This window comes from Saccopteryx leptura, chromosome 3, assembly GCF_036850995.1.
Source record: "Saccopteryx leptura isolate mSacLep1 chromosome 3, mSacLep1_pri_phased_curated, whole genome shotgun sequence".
NCBI lineage: Eukaryota > Metazoa > Chordata > Mammalia > Chiroptera > Emballonuridae > Saccopteryx > Saccopteryx leptura.
This window is the reverse complement of record NC_089505.1, coordinates 108,665,743-108,685,493: the sequence shown is the minus strand read 5'-3', so window position 1 is coordinate 108,685,493 and position 19,751 is coordinate 108,665,743. Positions and strand designations below refer to the sequence as shown.

Genomic DNA, 19,751 nt, shown 5'->3' with positions numbered 1-19,751 from the left:
GCACCCCCATGATGCCAATGTTGGTACAATTGAAATTATCCCAGAGGCTCCTTACAACTGTTCTCATATTTTTATTCTTTTTTTTTTCTCTCTTTTTCTTTTTTTTTTTCCTGTTCTGACTGGGTGTTGCTTTTTTTCTTTCTTTCTTTCTTTTATTTTTCCTTCCTTATATTCCAAATCACCTATTTGATTCTTGGCTTCATCTACTCTATTGTTGATTCCACGTAAATTATTCTTCATTTCAGTATATCTTTTCTTTCTGACTGGTTCTTTTTTATGCTTTCTATGTCCTCTTTCATGCTGTTGAAGTTCTCACTAAGTTTCTTGAGCATGTTTATAACCATTGTTTTAAACTCTGTGTCTGGTAGGTTGCTTGCCTCCATTTCATTTAGTTGTTTTCTGGAGATTTTTCCTGTTCATTCATTTGAAACCTGTTTGTCTCCACATTTTGATTGCTTCTCTGTGTTTGTCTCTATGCATCAGGTAGAGCCGCTATGTCTCCCAGACTTGGTAGAGTGCCCTAAAATAGTAGGTGTCCTATAGGGCCCAGTGGTGAGCCTCCCCAGTCACCTGAGCTGGGTACTCCAGGTGCGCCCCTGTGTGGACTGTGTGTGCACTGTCCTGTGGTCGTGGAGCCTTGATTGCTGTTGGTGTCGTCACTGGCAGGGATTAACCTCCAGACCAATCAGCTTCAAGGACCAGCTGTGACTACAGCGGAGGAGCTGCTGTGCAGGAGTCAACCCTGCGGAGCAGAACTTGCTTCCATAGGGCTTTGTTGCTCCTCGAGTCTAACCCTGGAGTGTGTTGGTTGTAGAGGAGGTAGGATTGTAATCCAGCATTGTCTGAAGCTGTCCACCAGGTGCACTGGCTTTGGGGCCTCGCAGGAGGTGCAAGATCAACCTGTGCCCACCTGGGGCCACATGGCATGAGCGACAGGGTGATCTGCAGATGGTTGCTACTTGTGCTGGGCTTGGAGATGCCCAGGAGACGCCACGCTGCAAACCAAGACTGGCTGCGCTAGTATCGAGCCTGGGACCACTTAGCAAGAGGTACTGGCTGTGCAGAGGCCAGGTGCTGCTTGTTGGAGAGATTTTTAGGAGCATCCTAAGCATGAAGCAAGAGAGGCCATTTGCATGGAAGAGCAGCTGGAAATTGTTAATAGCCTAAGGCTTGCATCTGTGCACAGCCTCTGCGTCCCAGAACGCCAGCCACCGCTGCTTCTTCGGTGACCCGACGCCCAGGTTCATTCTTTCTCTTAAGAAAATAACAATAGAATTTCTTTTTTCTATTGAGTTTCAGCTGGCCCCAGGAAAGGAGAGCCTCTGATTTTGCTTTAGACACCAATGCTTGCTTTGGGCTTTTGGGTTGTCTTCTCCGTTTTTGTTCTTTGGATAGCACGATGCTTTATTATTGTCTGCTATTAGGATCATGGTTTAATTGTTGATTTGCAGCTCCATCGTTCAGAAGGGAGCATTTTATAAAACACGCACATTTTCTTATTGTCATTTTCCGGCGTCACGAAGGATGATTGAAGCTGCATTCTCGTTTGGGGACGGGAGTGACTGCTGACCCTCTGCCCCCGACAGCAGTTGTTTGTTGACATGCCATTTTCCCCTGATGTAAAGACTCGCCGTGATGACTCATATCAATGTGGCAGTGTCCCTTGTGTTCATGCCGTGGTGACGGTTCCTTGGGAGCCAGCCAAGCCCTTTTATATTCTGGGGTGCAGTCAGAAGGCAAGGGAAATCAACGTGGCAAGATGGCGTGGATTTCTCTTGCTCTTCTTGTCCTTGCATCCTGGCAATGGACACAGATGAACCACGTGGAATCCATGAAGTGAGCTGTCTCCAAAAGATGCCCAATGGGTTCGACTCCTCCAGACTGTGGGAACTGAGGGCCAGAACCCGAGAAGCAAGCTCTGCCTGTGGACAGCCCTAGAGAGGGGTCAGCTCCTACAATGAGAGGTGGTCTCCTAGCTTTTAAGCTCGAGCCAGGTGGTGTAATTGTTGACTGGGGCCACTGGAACAAACTGAATGGCTTAAAACAGCAGATTCATTTTCTCACGGCTCTAGAGCCTGGAAGTCCAAAATCGAGGTGTCGGCGGGGACACGCTCCCTCAGAGGACTCTGGGGAAGAATCTGCTTCACGTCTCTCGCCTGGCTTCTGGGGCTTGCTGGCGTTCTTTGGCTTGTAGACACAGGGCTGCAATCTCTGCCTCCACCTTCACATGGTCTGCTTCCCTATGTCTCCTCAGCATCTCTGTATCTAAATCTCCCTCTCCTTTAACAGGGACATCAGTCCTTGGATTTGGGGCCCGCCCTCATTCAGTATGACCTCATCTTAACACAGTTTTATCTGCACATTTACCAGTACACAGGGTTAGGACTTGCACTTATCTTTTGGCAGAAGGGAGATGATTCAACCCACTGCAGGTGGTACCGGGGCGCGTGCAGAGTAGGGAACATCCAGGCAGAGGGGCGTCCCCAAAGCCAGGGGATGAAAAGGAACTGGGTGAAGGGTCAGAGGAGTGGAAGAAGGCAGGTGGGGCTGCTCATGCAGAACTGGGTGTGTCCTCTAGAAAGTCTTGACTTGAATCTGTTGGGAAAGAAGAGCCGTGACCGGGGTGGAATGCGTGGTTCAGAAAGATCACCCGGCCCTGGTGGAAGGGTGGATTGACAGGGTGGGGTGGGGGTCTGCCTCCAGGGAGGCCAGTTCCACTTCCTACGCTCTGCACACTCCGCTCTCTTGTTCCCCTCTCAGTTTCCTTGTGCTTTTCTTTCTTTACCGCTGCTTCAGGCCCCTCCTCCATGAAGTGCTCCTTTCCTCTCTCAATTAGAAGAAGGTGTGACAAAGGAAAGGCCTCTGGTACCAGACCAACGTGGTTTGAATACTGCCTCTGCCAACGAGCTATTGACCACTCCCCAACCCACTCCCTGCCAGTCACTGGTGTTAACACCTGGGGATGTCAGGTCCCCATCAGCAAGATGGAGAAAATAGACTCTAAATTCTGGGGCTTTTATAAGGCTCTTGGACAATATACATGAAGTGCTTGGCACAAGGACCTGCCTACAGAGGCTGCGTTCCCTTCCTCCCCCGGGGGTTTGGGGAGCGCTTTATCGATCCCACCCTGTCAGCACCCACTGCACCTATTGTTATGTTGTGCTAGTCTCACATGCAGCAGCCGCCTCCAGGGCAAAGACAGAGCCTTGCACACTCCCAGAGCCCTCAACACGGAGCCTGACACGCAGCACATGTCAGCCCTCGTCCCCGGCCCGCGCTGGGCCTGCGGTTCAGATAAACGGGAAACTAACACACCTGCAAGCAAAGCAGCAACATGAAGAAACACCTTGTCAGGGATGGTGGGGACAGGGTCCTTCCTCAAACTGTGTTCAGTGTTTCAAAAGCCAGAAAGAAGACCAGATGTTCGCCTATGGGGGCCAAGGCTCAGGCAAACCCAGATGTCTGTTTGGGTCCAGAATGATCCCTATCGATCAGAATCTCTAATTAGCATTTTGTACACTCTGATTTCTCTCAGATAATAAGAGTCCTCATCAATGTGGTTGGTTTGACAAAGTGTCTTCATGGGCCACCATCAAGGGTTTACAGTAAGAGGGGGCGCTGGACCGCTGCCACAGCCCCCCTAGCTAACTTCCCTGCAATCCCTTTTAGTCCTAGCCAGTCCCTTCTCGTCTGGGTGGCTAGAGAGATCTTGAAATGTAAACCAGCTCCTGCCAGGCCCCCACTTAAAAGTCTTTAATTACTTAACTTCTCTTAGCGTGTAGATGAAGTCTAAACTTCTCCCTGACTCACAGGGCCCCCCTCCTGGCCTGGCCTCGGCCTGCCTCTCTCAGCCCAGCAACAGCCTCAGTGGCCTTTCCGAGCTCCAGGCTCGTTCCCTCTGGGGCCTTTGCACATGCTGCCCTTCATACACAGAACCCTTCCTCCTGCCTCTCTCAGCCCAGCAACAGCCTCAGTGGCCTTTCCGAGCTCCGGGCTCGTTCCCTGTGGGGCCTTTGCACATGCTGCCCTTCATACACAGAACCCTTCCTCCTGCCTCTTACCCCTCGGCTGGCTACCTTTGAGCCTCTCTTCTTGCCTGAATGTCACCTTCTCAGAGAGGTTCTAACCCGGGCACTCTGTGTAAAGCAGTGACTCCCTCTCAGCACCGCCCGTCTCTTCACGGCGTTTGCCGCCGCTGATAGCCTCTTAATGGGTTTGTGTGCGCGGGAGTGTCACCCACCTCCAGACACAACTGGAAAATGACACCGTCTGTCATCCTCACCACTATCTCCCCCGCACCCGGCACAGACGAGGTGTGTAAATACATGAAGGCAGTGAGAAGTCTGGAACGGCGGCCCCTGTCCTCTCCACTGCCACGTCGCATTGTCTCTGCGCACAGAGGGCCTTGGGCCCTCTCCTCTGGCCTCCTCCGGCCTCCTCCCGCCACTTCCCTCGACCTCATCAATGCCAAGCCTTTGACTTTGTCTGATTATCAGATCAGCTAAGCTGCATGCAATGGACTGGCATTTTTAATTCATGGCCTTGAACGTCAGCCCTTTGCCCTGGTGTATGAGTCACATGTAAACTAGTGATTACTGCTGGGGCCTCTCCGGTGCGTGCCTGGCTCACGGCCACAGCCTCTTCCTTCTGGATGTGTGAGTGGCATTTTCAGGGAAAAGAGGGAAAGCACTAAAGTCTGACCCGGACTCTAATTTTATCATGTAATTCTGACTTGCTTTCTAACCAGCCCTGACCTCGGGCAAGTTATTCAACCTCTCTGAACCTCAGTATTCTCATTTTGAAAGATGGGAACGGTGCTACCTACAAAATAACAATGTTGTGAGGATTAAGCGGAATGATGTGTAAGTGCCTTGGACACAGTGCGTGTTTTGTAACATGTTTGCTTTCATTCCCACTTAGTCTTCCTGTTCTTTCTTCTCACAACTTCCTATCAGGCTGGTCCTCCTGGGTTTTCATTCATTGGATGCACTCATTCATTCATTCAATCACTCACCCCTAGGGACTTCAGTCCATCTCTACCTGGAAGAAGAGAAAACCCCAACTCCGGTAGGTGATTCTGAGGCCCTCGTTATCTTCCCTCTCTTGGTCCAGCTCTGTTCCCTGTGACGTCCTAGCCACACCTGAATTCCTGTGTGTGGGCCCCCTTTAACTCCCGGGCACCTTAACTTCCCCTCTGCCCTCAGGTCTTGTCTCACGTTATTTAATCCAAAGAAAACACACTCCCTTTCAAGCCACCCGAACTTCAATTCTTGTATCCTGCTTCCTTCCCTGACTAGTCCGGCCCCCACAAACCTCTTTTCGGAGCACGAGGACAACTAGCAGCACTAGCTTACCACCTGGTCTGCTCCTCCGGCTGGCTGCCAGCCTCCACGCATCTGAGAACAATGAGGGAGCAGAGGAGGAAGGGAGGAGTCTCGGGACAGGGACAGCAGTGAGGGCTCCTTCGCTCTGCTTCCTGGGGAACTTCTCCACCCCCACGGGGCCTCATCTGCCAGTCTGCTCCCTGTCAGTGTTTTGAAGAAAAAAAGCCCATCTGTCTTCACTCTGCTGGAAGCCCGCAGAGGGGAGGCCCGCCAAGGGTGCTAGGACACAAGCACTGCGACAGCCCACACAGCTCCTGGTACTGAGCAATCTCCATCTCGATCGATAGCGGTCTGTCTAGGAAACACTGGGGATCCGCTTGATTCCCTATTGGAACCGACTGGCGGCTTGAAAATAAGAAACACACGAACATATATCCTCAACAATAAATGTGTAACGAAAAAATCAAATCCCATTCACAACGAAGTGAAGTGAATGTAATAAGAAATGTAACAAAGAAGAAAACCATAAAAACCACCAAAGTAAAAACTAAGCCCTAAAAGTAAGTGAGAATATCTACAGTGTTCCTGGCTGGGGAAAATAAGTAACGCAAAGATATCCATTTGTCCCAATTAATCAATAAATGTGTTGAATTCCAATTAAAATATCAGTGGGGTATCTTGGAACTTGGTAACTGCGAAGTTACTCTGAAAGGATAAATTTGGGAAATTAGCTAAGAAATTTAGGGGAGAAAATAGGAAAGAGAACTTTCCCTGTAACAATAACCAATTATGAGACTATGAAAACCAAATGTTGCCTGACCTGCGGTGACACAGTGGATGAAGTGTCGACCTGGAATGCTGAGGTTGCCTGTTCGAAACCCCGGGCTTGCCTGGTCAAGGCACATATGAGAAGCAACTACTATGAGTTGATGCTTCCCATTCCTCCTGCCCCCCCCCCTTCTTTCTTTCTCTCTCTCCCTTCTCTAAAATCAATAAATAAAATCTTCTAAAGAAAAGAAAGAAAACCAAGGAAGCTGAATAGCTGTGTTCGTGCGACCATGGCAATAACCCAATACAGGCAATGGAGGGCGCCCTGGAGCTGTGGAGAGGGTCTAAAACCGGACCCACAGCTGAGGCGACATTGCAAACGGGGGGGGGGGGGGGGGGGGGGGGGACCTGGACCATTCAGTCTTATAATTTTTTTTTCAAAAATAGAAATGACTAATTAGATCACTAAATTGGAACATATTTTTCAGGAGATAGGGTTGGACATTAGTCTGGAAAGATGTAAGGCTTTTTTTAAATATTATTTTATTTTATTTTTTATTCATTTTTTTTAGAGAGGAGAGAGAGAGGGGGAGAGAGAGACAGAGAGGAGAGAGAGAGACAGAGAGAGAGAAGGGGGGAGGAGCTGGAAGCATCAACTCCCATATGTGCCTTGACCAGGCAAGCCCAGGGTTTTGAACCGGCGACCTCAGCATTTCCGGGTCCACGCTTTATCCACTGCACCACCACAGGTCAGGCTGGACCATTCAGTCTTGAGGATCGTCATTCCCCAGGCATTCCCGTGCATGTCCCAAGCATTGGGTACAGCTAGGCACTGGGGCTACAGTAGTGAACAAGACCTGGTCTGGAACTCATGAACATCATCTCCTTGTTGGGGAGACGAGTAGCAAACAAATAGCTAAATGAAGTATAAGCTGGAACAAATGCTCAGAGACAGGCAACCACATTTTACAGTCAAAATATGGAAGAGGTAACCTTACACAGGTGTTGGAACAACTGAATGTTCATTTGGAAAAATATTGAACCTATAAACCTTTAACAATAAGGAACTGTACAAGTTCTGGGAAACATTAAAATTTTGCTTTTCGATCATTTGGGGGAGAAGAGGGTTTCCCCAAGAATAATATATCACCTAGTATCCTTAAAGAAAAAGATTCATAGGGCGGATTACGTAAAGTGAATAACTTCTATGCCAAAATAGACAAAATTAACAAAATTTAAAAGGAAAATATACCAGGCTCTAGGAGAAAATATATCAATAACAAATATACTGTTCAGTGGGACTGTAAGTTGATACAATCACTTTAGAGAATAATTTAACTGTATTTATCAACATTTAAACCATATATACCCATTCCACTGCCCCCAAAAACAGTATTTCTACAAGTCAACTGAAATATTAACAGAAATAATGCAAAACTACATAAAGATAGTAGTATTCCTTGCAGACTTACATAAAATATAATGCTAAAACAATAGTGAAATATAACAATGTTCTTTTCTATAGAACAAAATAAATGTATATGTCCATAATATAGTATTCAGTGAAAAAAGAAAGTTATAAAAAAAACTGTAAAATATGGTTCCATTTTGGGGGAAAAACGTGTTTGTGCACATTGAGAAACAATCTACAAGGATATGCAACAAAACTAATACTAAGTGAAAGGCTCTAGGAAAGAGATTGGTTTGTGTGAGAGAGACTTTAAAAATTCAGAATATCTGTATATTGCTTGCCTTTTTCTGCCTTGAGCATGTCTTACTTTTATAACTTAAAAAGATATTTTTAAAAGGAGATAGTGATGAATAAATTGGACTACTAAAAGGATATCAGTGGGAAAACTGGAGATATCCAAATAAAGTCTGGAGTTGAGTTCACAGGCGTGCACCAAGGTTGGTTTCTTAGTTATGACAAATGTACTGGGTAAATGTAAGATGTTAACAGTGGAAGAACAGGGGAGGGGTCTGTAGGCGATCTCTGGGTTATCTCTGCAACTTTTATGTCAATCTAAAGTTATTCTAAAATATAAATTGATTAGAAGAGAAAGAGAGTCACACACAGGCTCATAACCAAGGCAGCTTTGGCGTTTTGTTCTGGAATTTTTGGATTCCTACTGAGCTCTGTGGCCAGCAGGAACCCTGCACAGGGAGAGCCCTGCCCACCTCCTCAGGCTGTCAGGGATTAGCTGAGGCAAGCAGGTGTGTAGCTAATATCCCCAGTTCTGCTCTGGGGAAACCAAGGTGTAGGCTCACCCTTGCCCCCACCACATTTCCCAGAAACCCACTGCCCTCACACATGTGCAACCTCCCCCGTTCTCGACATCCCCCATCAGAGTGGGACATTTATTACAGCTGGTGATTCTACAGTGACGCATCATTATCGCCCAAAGTCCACAGTTTACATTAGGGTTCAGTCTAGATGTTGTGCATTTTGTAGATTTGGACAAATGTGTAATAATGTATTCACCACTCTAGTATCATAACAGTATTTCCACCTCCCTAAAATTCTTCATGCTCCACCTGTTCCTCCCTCCCATCCACCCAGTCCCTGGCAGCCACTGATCTTATTACTGTCTCCATAGATTTGCCTTTTATAGAATGTCATATAGTCAGAGTCATGCAGTATGGAGCCTGTTCAGAATCCCTTCTTTCACTTGGCAATATGCATTTAAGTTTCCTCCATATCTTTTCGTGGCTTGAAAGCTCATTTCTTTTTTTTTCTTTCCTTTTTTTTTTGTGTGTGACAGAGACAGAGAGAGGGGCAGATAGGAACAGACAGGCAGGAAAGGAGAGAGATAAGAAGCATCAATTCTTTGTTGCAGCACCTTAGTTGTTCATTGATTGCTTTCTCATATGTACCTTGACCAGGGGGCTCCAGCAGAACAAGTGACCTCTTGCTCAAGCCAATGACCTTGGGCTTCAAGCCAGTGACCTTTGGGCTCAAGGAGGTGAGCCCGCAGAAAGTTCATTTCTTTTTAGTGCTGAATAATATTCCATTTGGGGGGTGTACCACAGTTTGTTCATTCATTCATTCACTTACTACAGTACATCATGGTTGCTTCCAAGTTTTGGCATTTATGAATGAAACATTCTAAATATCCAAGTGCAGGTTTTTGTGTGGACATAGTTTTTCGTTCATTTCCATAATGCCAAGGAGTATCATTACTGAGTTGTACGTTAAGAGTATGGTTAGCTCTGTCTTCCAAAGGGGCTGTACCATTTAGCATTCCCACCAGTAATGAGCGAGCGTCCCTGTTGTTTCACATCGTCAGCATCTGATGTCCATGTTTCAGATTTGGGCGGTGCTAATTGCTGTATAGCGGTGTCTTGCTGCTGTTTTAATTTGCATTTCCCTGATGACACATGATGTGGAGCATCTTTTTTTTTTTTTTTTTTTTTTTGTATTTTTCTGAAGCTGGAAACGGGGAGAGACAGTCAGACAGACTCCCGCATGCACCCGACCGGGATCCACCCGGAACGCTCACCAGGGGCGATGCTCTGCCCACCAGAGGGCAATGCCCTGCCCCTCCGGAGCGTCGCTCTGCCACGACCAGAGCCACTCTAGTGCCTGGGGCAGAGGCCAAGGAGCCATCCCCAGCACCCGGGCCATCCCTGCTCCAATGGAGCCTTGGCTGCGGGAGGGGAAGAGAGAGACAGAGAGGAAGAAGGGGGGATGGAGAAGCAAATGGGTGCCTCTCCTATGTGCCCTGGCCGGGAATCGAACCCGGGTCCCCCGCACGCCAGGCCGACGCTCTACCGCTGAGCCAACCGGCCAGGGCCTGGAGCATCTTTTTATATGCTTAGTTGCTGTTTATGTATCTCCTTTGGAGATGTGTCTGGTAAGGCTTTTAACCTCCGTTTTTTTTTAATTGAGTTGTTTTCTTATCATTGAGTTTTAAGAGATCTTTGTATATTTTTTATAACAGTCCTTTTTCAGGTGTGTCCTTTGCAGATACTTTCTCCCAGTCTGTGGCTTGTCTCCTCAGTCCCTTGACGTTGTCTTCTGCAGAGCAGAAATATTTAATTTTAATGGCTTCCAGCTTATCAGTTGTTTTCTCGTAGCTCGTATATCTAAAAAGTCACAGCATAGCCGAGGGCATCAGAGTTTTCCCTTCTGTTATCTTCTGGGAGTTTCAGTGTTATGTTTACATTTAGGTCTGTGATCCATTTTAGTTAAATTTTGTGAGAGGTGCAAGGTCTATGTCTAGATTCATTTTTTTCGCACGTGGGTGTCCAGTTGTTCCAGCACCGTATGTTAGAGAAACTCTCTTTGCTCCATCGTGTTGCCTTTGCTCCCTTGTCAAAGAGCAGTTGACTCTTCATATGTGTCTATTTCCGTGCTCTCTGTTCTGTTTCAATAATCTGTTTGTCTGTTATTTCACCAATTCCATGCTGCCTCGATGACCGCAGCTTTATAGCAAGTCTTCACATCAGGTAGTGCCAGTCCCCAGGCTTTTTTCTTCTTCAATATTGTGTTGAAGTAGTTCCAGGTCCTTTGCTTCTCCATTTAAACTTCACGATCAGATTGTCCGTGTCCACAAAGTAACTTGCTGGCATTTTGATTTATTTGTTTTTTTTACTTATATCCTCTCCAACCCAGACTTTCCCTTCCCAGCAGCCCCCTCACAATCTAGAATGATACGTGTATGGACGGCGGAGTGGGAGCTGGGAGCTGTTGTGTAGAACCAAGGAGACAGGTGGGGTTTGACGATGGCAACGTGAAGCTCACAATCACAGACAAGATGCAGAAACCCTGCACCCCTCGCCCTTGTCCCCATTGCCAGTGACTCCAATGGGAGGGGCGAGCGGACAGGAAGGAGGAGTGGCAGACACTGCCCACTCCTCCTTCTCGCGAGTCTTGCTCGGGTTCCTGACCTTCCCCAAGCAGCAGCCCCCGGGAGGGCGGAAGCGGCGGAGCCCCCTCTGACTGCCCCCTCTTCTCCCCGTGCAGGCTCCACTTCCTGGTGTTCGACACGGAGGAGGTCCACGACGTGCTGCGCATCTGGGACGGGCCGGTGGAGAGCGGGGTTCTGCTGAAGGAGCTCAGCGGCCCGGCCCTGCCCAAGGACCTGCACAGCACCTTCAACTCGGTCGTTCTGCAGTTCAGCACCGACTTCTTCACCAGCAAGCAGGGCTTTGCCATCCAGTTCTCAGGTCTGTGCTTCCCGTCCACCAGCCCCCTCTCCATCTGTCCTGCTGCGCGGACATCAGCTGCCCCTCCTCCTCCCACGGGCCCCTCCTTGCCTCCCTGGCTCCGCACCTGTAAAGACATTTAGGGAGCATCTGACCTGTGCCTGGTACCAGGTTCGCGCCTGTTCAGATATCCACGCTGCGCTTACTCGGTGTGGGGAGAAGGGGGGCCAGGCAGGTTAATAGACACTTACATACAAATTGATTAAGTATTTGGAGGAGAAATAGAAACTGTGATGCTAACTTTGGGGAATCCAGGAAGGTGTTCCAGGAAAGTTCATGCCCGAGCTCAGACCGAAAGGTGAGTAGCAGCCACAGGAGATAAGAGAGTGTTCAAGCTCGGAGTGGTCAACAACGACATGCAGTGGGTCTTGCCTCTGATTTGTACTTCGGAACATTTGTGGACCCTCATTAGGTGAAAAAGAGAGAAAAGGCCTCCTGGGTGGAAAGAGAGCATGGACAAGCGCAGAAGCAGGATAAAGGGCTCAGAGGAGGAGGCACGTCCGCTGTGGCTGGAGCACGGGAGCGTGGAGAGTGCAGGGAGGTCCCGTGGACGGTGATTTGGGGAGTGGTTACGGAAGAGATGATCCAACGTGGCACACGTCCCGGTCCTCAGTTTAGTAAAGGTCTGGAAGCCAAATGCGAGTAATCTAAATTCAATGAATTATGTACTGCTGTAGCCAGTTATGGAGGAGCATGACAAAGAGCGACCAAAAATGGGCAACGCGCAAACACCAAGCCCCGATATTAGATAATTTATGTGGCTGGTCCTGCCTTTCCCTGTGATGCATCATCTCGTCTCCTCTGAAGTGCCTCTCCCATCACTCATCTCCCTTCACAAGTGACTCTGCCTCGGTTCGTGCTCACGTGTATTATACAGCAGCTGTCTTCATTACCGTCTCCTTACTCCACTGTCTGTCTATGTGACGGGGGTTTCCATGGTGATACTCGAGCAAGACTGTGGCACCCGTGCCGTGGCTTTGCCTCCACACTCTCACCTGGTTGGTGTATCAGCTAGGGGGAGTTGGGGATATCTTTGGCACCAGTGGGGCTATAATGGGGTTACAAACCCTACTTCTGGCTCTGTTATGACCCACTGTCTCCATTGAGATGAGCATTTAGCAGTGTGGGGGGCAGATGAGTCTCTAGCATCAAGTTCCTTTGTACTCATTAATTTACCCACTTAGCACTAATGCCGGCTTCCAGCCTGGTGAGGAATAGCTCCTTGCAGGGTTCACTGGGAGGCCTCTTCCTTGAAATCATGGCACCCTTCACCCATGGAGAGAGTTCCTGGGGACCGCTGAGTAACACTGAACTTGTCTAAGATTAGGGTCCCAGCATGGGACAACAAGAGAATCAGTTAGATAAGCATTTCCCAATATCTGTTCCCTGGAGTTCCAAGGGCTATTAACTGCCAGGAAAAGAAGTTTGCACGATACAGTGATGTTGGAAAGCTACTTAGGTTGAGGCAGACCTAAGGAGGTTATCTGTAATTTGGGATCTCTCAGAACTTTTGGTCTGCTAATGAACGTAAATTCAGAAGGTGCTAGTAGGTCACAATCCCCAAACATGTTTGGCCATGGATGACTTTTTCCTAAGCCATGTCCAGTGACTGACTAGCATTTCGTGAAACAAACTTTGGAAATTTCTGGAATAAGCAATAGAAGGATCTCCCAGCAGTGAAGAGGGTAGAATGCTCCGAAGACGGCTGGCTCAGTGCGCTCTCTGGGAAAAGGAGTATTATGAATAATTAAACGAGACATTGTATTTTTTTTTCTGACTCTGCCCAAGCCAATGAGTATGGCTTTTTTTTTTTTAATCATAATTGTACTGACAAATTTCCCCATGGGTCTGTATCATCTGACCTCCACTGTGTCCTCAGCATCACCATGTGGGCAGAGTCCTGGACACCTCTCACCAGCGTGCCTTTCCCCAGCAGCTTTGGCTGCCTTCTGCGGCATCGCCCCTCTCATAGAAATACTAGCCCTCCTTCAGGGTTCACCTTAGACGCCACGTCTGCCTGCTCTCCCCATTCAGAATGAATTGCTGTAGACACAGTGGCTTTGCGCTGGAGCTGGCCACCTACTTGCCATCGCAGGGCGAGCTCTTCGAGGCCAGGGGCCACATCGTGCCAATCGGACTCCCCCACGGGGAATGCATGCAGCAGGCGCCCGCTCACTGCTCACTTAACAGGTGCTACATGAAGACAGGAACAAATAAAGGGATGGTTTCCTTACACACAAGGGTCTATTTGGTTGGGCAAGCCACCCTGGTCATCACTTAGGTCCGCAGAGAGTGGAGTGTGGGCAAAGCTACCTAGCCCGGACACCAGGAAGACCGTGACAACCTGGCCTGGTGTTCGGGGTGTAACCGAGGTTCAGGAAAGGTCACCTTCCCTGTTGCTGTCATTGGCTAGCAAATACCAGGACTACTCTAGGGAAGAGGGAACGGCTCACCCGTGTTAACTTTATAGTGTGTTTGACAGGGGATTTACAGAAATGCCAGGGACGATTAGTGCCGGCTTGGCTTTATTAAGTAAACATGACTGTGTAACATCTAACATCCTGTCCGTACCACGTGGATCCAGTCTCTCCCTGGGGGCTGTGCCAGCAGCTCAAACTCAGGAGCATTAAAGAGAGAAAGTGAGAACAAAAATGGAGGCGGGTGAGCACGGAGGGAGAGGGGAGCAGTATCAGTGCCATCAATTGAGCAGGCACCGCGCAGAGCTCTCTGCTACGGTCCCTCTCATAATGTTCGCAGAGCCTGTGAGGCCTGGGCACCCTTGTTAATCCGTGTTGCAGATGGCGGGCTCTGAGGCCCAGAGACGTTTCTCATGCAAGGTCATCTAGCCTAGATCAATACCCCTGTGTCTGATTCCCAAATCCAGGCTTTTAATCATTGCACTCTGTGGCCTCCCATATAAATAATCTTTCTGAGTGTGGTCAGAACAGTGAGCTATTTTTTTTTTCCCCGAGGAATCATTTACATGTGCACAGTGCTCCAGACAGCTAGAGATGAAAGCTAAGTCTGTTTTTCCTGAGCATACTGTGTGCTGGGTACTGTTCTAGGCCCTGGGGATCCAGTCAGAGGCAAAACAGCCACGGTCTCTGTTCCCGTAGAGATGTACAAGTGATACACAAGAAAGAGGCAGACAGATAAATTAGCGAGATGATCACAGATTGTGCTATGGCGAGAGCAAAACGGGATAATGGGATAAAATTGATGGAAGGGGATTAGAGGACAAGCCCAGAAGAAGGTGATCAGAGAGGCCTGTGTGAAAAGGTGACATTGGAGCTTAAAACTGAATGACAAGATGGAACTCGCAGAAGAAGATTTATGACAAGATCATTCCAGGCAGAAGGACCAGCCGGTGCAAAGGCCCTGGGGGAGGTTAGGGAGCAGACTGAGCCTGCTGTGTTGGAAGACAGTTTTACAATGATAGTTGGAGCACAGTGATAGCAGATCATCAGTGGTGTTAATAATCAAAACTGGATAAAAGCAAAGGACGGGTTTTAAAATGTGATCTAAAAAGAGGAGGGCTTAAGATAGGGTATCATACACCAATAGTCAGTGAATTTTTTCTGTAAAAAACGAGATGGCAAATATTTCAGGCTCTGTGGGCCATAGGATGTAACAACAGCTCTGCCATTATAGCACAGAGGCAGCCAAAGACGACATGTAAATAAATGAGCGAGCCCGTCTTCCAATAAAACTTCATGTACAAGAACAGGCAGAGAGCCAGATCTGGCCGTGGGCCTAGTTTGTTGCATCTGTCTTAAGTGTTCTTGGGTATAACGTATTAGATACTATAACTCCAGATGCCTCCACCAAATTCTAGGTCTTATAATTGGCGATCTGAGTGTGTTCCGTTGCCCTCGGCTGGTAGTTCTTGGCCTTTCCCACTGAACTCTTCCTAACAGCAGGAGAGAGTACGTGCCTATTTTCAGAAGGCCTAGAGGCTGTAAGAAGCATAAAATCTCTGAGGCTTCCTGTTCTTGCTTAGGAACTAATAAGAATTTTACATTCTACTCTCTAATAAGTTCACTTGTTTTAGTGTAAAAGTTATTTTTCCCAAAACTTTAAAGAAAGCACTGACCCTGCCAGCAAATGGACAGTATTGATCCTGTGGCCTCCAGGACCTCGTGCCCCCGGGGCCTGCCGACCGGCCTGTGAACGATGACCTGAGTGGGAACTGTGGGGGCAGCTGGGGCTGTTGCCTCAGCACCCTTTCTCCAGACTTTGTACACCCTTCCCTTTGCTGCATTTTCTCACACTTCATTCACTCATTCATTTATTCATTTGTTCCTCCCTCCTGTCATTCATTTGGTGTTCACTTTTACAGCATCTGCTTTGTGTTACATTAGCTTCGGTATTAGACAACACACAGCTCCCAAATTCCTGATTTTTGTTTTTGAATTTTTAAGGCATCTCAGTTACTCATATTTGTTTTGAACTCGACTTTGTTACAAACATCAGATTTTTCTTTGCTTCCAGTCTGATGAGTCTTGGCTGTTCACCCTGCAAGAGAGATTGCGGCTTTCACCCGGCTGAGGAAATTTCCATGCAAGTTCACAGCCATTGCTCCGTGCTCAGGCAGCCGACCCCCAAACTATCTTTGCAACCCCTTCTGATTGGAGTTGGAGTTTATACTTAATGACCTTATCACTCCCTTATACTGATCGTGTTACCTACATTAGACAAAATTGCAAAGCTCATCTATGTAACAGTCTCAAAGCATTAAATCAGACTGAACTCAGTTCTACCATCATAGCAATACGATCTCTCTTAACTCAGTTTCTCACAACCGGATGACGGTGATGGTGAAGAAGCTGGGAGAGTGGTTGGCGGTCAAAGGTGTGGTGGAGGGAGCGACAGTAATGACGCTGTTGGGAGCTGACAGAGATCACAGCGGCGGCACAGCTGGTGGACGTGCTGGTGTCAGTCAGGGGGATGTGCTCGGAGCCCCGTGCTCTGGCCGACACCTAGGCAACCCCACTTTCTCTTCTGCTCTCTCGTCCCAGTGTCCACAGCCACGTCCTGCAATGACCCTGGGGTCCCGCAGAATGGGAGCCGGAGTGGTGACAGCTGGGAAGCGGGTGACTCCACGGTGTTCCAGTGTGATCCTGGCTATGCGCTGCAGGGGAGCGCAGAGATCAGCTGTGTGAAGATCGAGAACAGATTCTTCTGGCAGCCCAGCCCGCCCACGTGCATCGGTACCGAGCTGCTGCCGCGTGAGCCCTGCCCTCTGCTCCCGGCACTCGGGTGCCCCAGACCCCCGCCTTTGGCACACAGGTGGCAGTTGCACCTTGAGTCTGGCCAGGAGACTCGACAGCTAAACGTTGCAGGAATCCCAAAGTTTGCTTTGCACGCATATGTGTACACACCCACACGTGCACACGCACACACACACACACGTGCACACAGTCACATTCTACACACTACAGATTCTTCCCTCTCCAAAATGGTTTCTATGCCAGGAATATCTGTTCCTTTTCTCCTGGCCCAGGACGTATAGGTTAGAAGGGGACAATGGATCACATTGGGAAGCAGGGTCAGCAGGTTCCACAATGACCTTCCCATTACCTGACGCACTAGAAGGACACCCATAGGCTCAGGCAGGAAGGAAAGACCCTTGCTCTTTCTCTTCCCAGGGAAACTAGTGGCCACCTGCATGTTGGTTCTCTAGATTAGCCCCGAGTCTGAAAATCTCCCCATTGGACAGATGAAGAACTAGAGGTCATGAAATTTGCAGGGGTTGGGCTGGAATAACCTTGCTCTCTTAACAACCAAGACTGGGAGGAGGAGAGAACTTGAAGGGAGAAGAGGCTAGAAAAGAGAGAGAGAGAGAGAGAGAAACATTTCAGGTGCTCGCTTCCACTTGGCTCTTTTTCTAAGGCAGGATACAGAATATATTTCCCGTGTCAACCACGGGGGTTAGAAGGGAACCAACAGTCACTGAGTCCTGACGGTGTGCCAGCCCCACACTAGGCATTTATTTATAAAGCTCGTTTAGCTTTCCCTACAGCTGTGTGTAATAAGCACCATTCCCTCATTTTACAGTTGAGGAAGCAGAAATTGGACACATTTGGATATCTTGCCCCAAATCACAGAGCTAGGATATGGCAGAGCCAACACGGAAGCCCGATCAGCCTGAATGCGGTCCTTCATCTTCCTATCTCCCACGCTGACCCCTGTGCTGGAGAAGGGGTCAGGGGACTTCCGGAGGCAGGTGCCCATGCAGTGCCCCCCACCCTGGCGATGCCCTGCACCTCTGGCCACACAGGCTCAATCCCGGCCTCTGAAGACTGGCCTTTGCCAGTCATGCTCTGAGGCCCCGCGTTGAAGATGAGACCCTAAGTCCTGTCCCTCGGTGGTGATTGGGGGCCCCCGGGGTATGGGTGATAGGATCATGGTGCATATAGAGTGGACAGGAAGGGAGATCTGGTTCCAGTACCAGCTCAGTTCTCAACCACATGTTGTGATATGTCGGGAAGAGAACGGGCTAGTGAAGGAGACAGATCCAAGTTCACTTCCCAGCCTGCCACCTACTAGTTCCGTGGCTGTGGGAAGACTGCTTCCACTCTCTGAGCCTCGGTCTCCTCATCTGTAAAGTGAAAGTAAACATACCTCCCCTTAGCATTGTGGGGTGAGCATACAACAAACCCTGACCTCTAGAAATACTGCTTTCTCCCCTTCCCTCCTTCCTTCCTCTGTCCTTCCTTCTTTCCCAGTTTTCTTCTTTTGAGCTTTTGGACTCACTTCCCTTCCCTGAACCAGAATTCCTTCTGGTCAAGGGAATTCTGGGAAGGCTCTGGAGGGCGTCAGATGGCCTCTGAGACCCCTTCCAAACCCAGCATCCTGTATCAGTGATTCTATAAGCTTGTCTCGCAGAAAAGCGGGTCCTGAGACAAGGCCGTCCCAGGCGGGGAAGGAGGGAGGGCCGTGCTGTGTGTTAAGCTGGTGAGCAGTAAATGGGCAACAAGCGGGGCCAGGAGGTCAACACAGCTTTCCTTACCCATCCCGCTGCACCCGCGGCCTGCCTGTGACTATTTCTCAGGCAACGGAGTAAATGCCTTTACATCCTCTCGCAAACAGCCTGGCAATCCCAGTGACCAGCCCCTAATTTCCAGCCCCCTTGGCTGCCTGCCAGGGCTGGCCTAGCTGGCTTCGACATCCCTTCATTACAGGGAGGAAGCAAAGCAAGAAAAACAAGTATTTATTGAGAGTCCCCCTCCCCACCCCGACAGGCGCTGGGCTGGGCATTGTAGCTGTGCGACCACAAGTAGAGTCACCATCACCATAGGTAAGGACTCAGGTTCTGGCTTCCAGCTCCCTGGTTCCCACCCGGCTTCACCGCAACTGGCTGTGTGGCCTTAGACAAGTTCCTTCACCTCCCTGTGCCCCCTCCCACCCCATATAATAGGGGAAATAAAAGTACTTCCCTCACAAGGTTGTTTTGAGGATCGACAGGACGACACTGTAAAGCTCTTAGAACCATGCCCTGACTCGTAGTCAGTCAACACTGTGCACATTAGAGGCCGTTATCGTCGCTATTCTTTTATGTTTGTTATCTAGATGAGGAACTGGAGGCTCAGAGATGTGGGCTAACTAGCCCAAACTTACAGCCAGTCAGTGGCATAGTGAAGATTTGAACCCAGGGCCCTGGCTGGTTGGCTCAGTGGCAGAGTGTCAGCCCAGTGTGTGGAAGTCCCGGGTTTAATTCCCGGGCAGGGCACACAGAAGAAGCAACCATCTGCTTCTCCACCCCTCCCCTCCCTCTTTTTCTTTCTCTCTCTCTCTGTCTCTCTGTCTCTCTCTCCTCCCTGCCCGAAGCCATGGCTCAAATGGTTTGAGCAATTTGGCTCCAGGTGCTAAGAATGGCTCCATGGCCTCACCTCAGGCACTGAAAATCTTGGTTGCCAAGCAACAGAGCATTGGCTCCAGATGGGCAGAGCATCACCCCCTAGTGGGGTTGCTGGGTGGATCCCAGTTGGGGCACATGTAGGAGTCTGTCTCTCTGCCTCCCTGTCTCCCTGCCTTCCCATCTCTCACTTAATAATAATAAAAAAATTTAAAATAATTTTAAAAAGATTTACACCCAGGACTGTGTAACTTCCAAATCAATGGCCTTTTTCACAACTCTAAGCCCTCAGTACAGCCTGTCCACTTCTCAGCCATCTGGAACGATCTACCAAACTTGGGGGTTGGCAGAAGAAAAATGGGCAGTTTCAGAAATGCCCAAATTCACCCCATTGGTGACAAACTTAAGGGCAGACACCCCCGAGCTGCAAAGGAAGGCCGCACCTGGTTGCCCTCGTCCACATCATGGAGTAATCATTGGGCCCCTTTGGGAAGACCTCCCCCAGGGAGCTGGGCAGCTGACAGGACAAAGGTTTCCTCCTCTCTCACTGGCTGTGTCACACTGTGTTTCCGGGCAGGGCCGCTCTCTGCGGA

At 49.0% G+C, this 19,751-nt stretch overlaps 1 protein-coding gene across 1 annotated transcript in view; it reads left to right on the top strand.

Annotated features, from left to right (window-relative positions):
• Positions 1 to 19,751, top strand: part of CSMD2 (CUB and Sushi multiple domains 2) — a 597,382-nt gene that overhangs the window by 451,813 nt on the left and 125,818 nt on the right. Inside the window, exons 26-27 of the mRNA XM_066375796.1 lie at positions 11,059 to 11,261; positions 16,319 to 16,510. Coding sequence (XP_066231893.1) covers positions 11,059 to 11,261; positions 16,319 to 16,510 — 395 coding nt within the window. The remainder of the gene's footprint in view (positions 1 to 11,058; positions 11,262 to 16,318; positions 16,511 to 19,751) is intronic.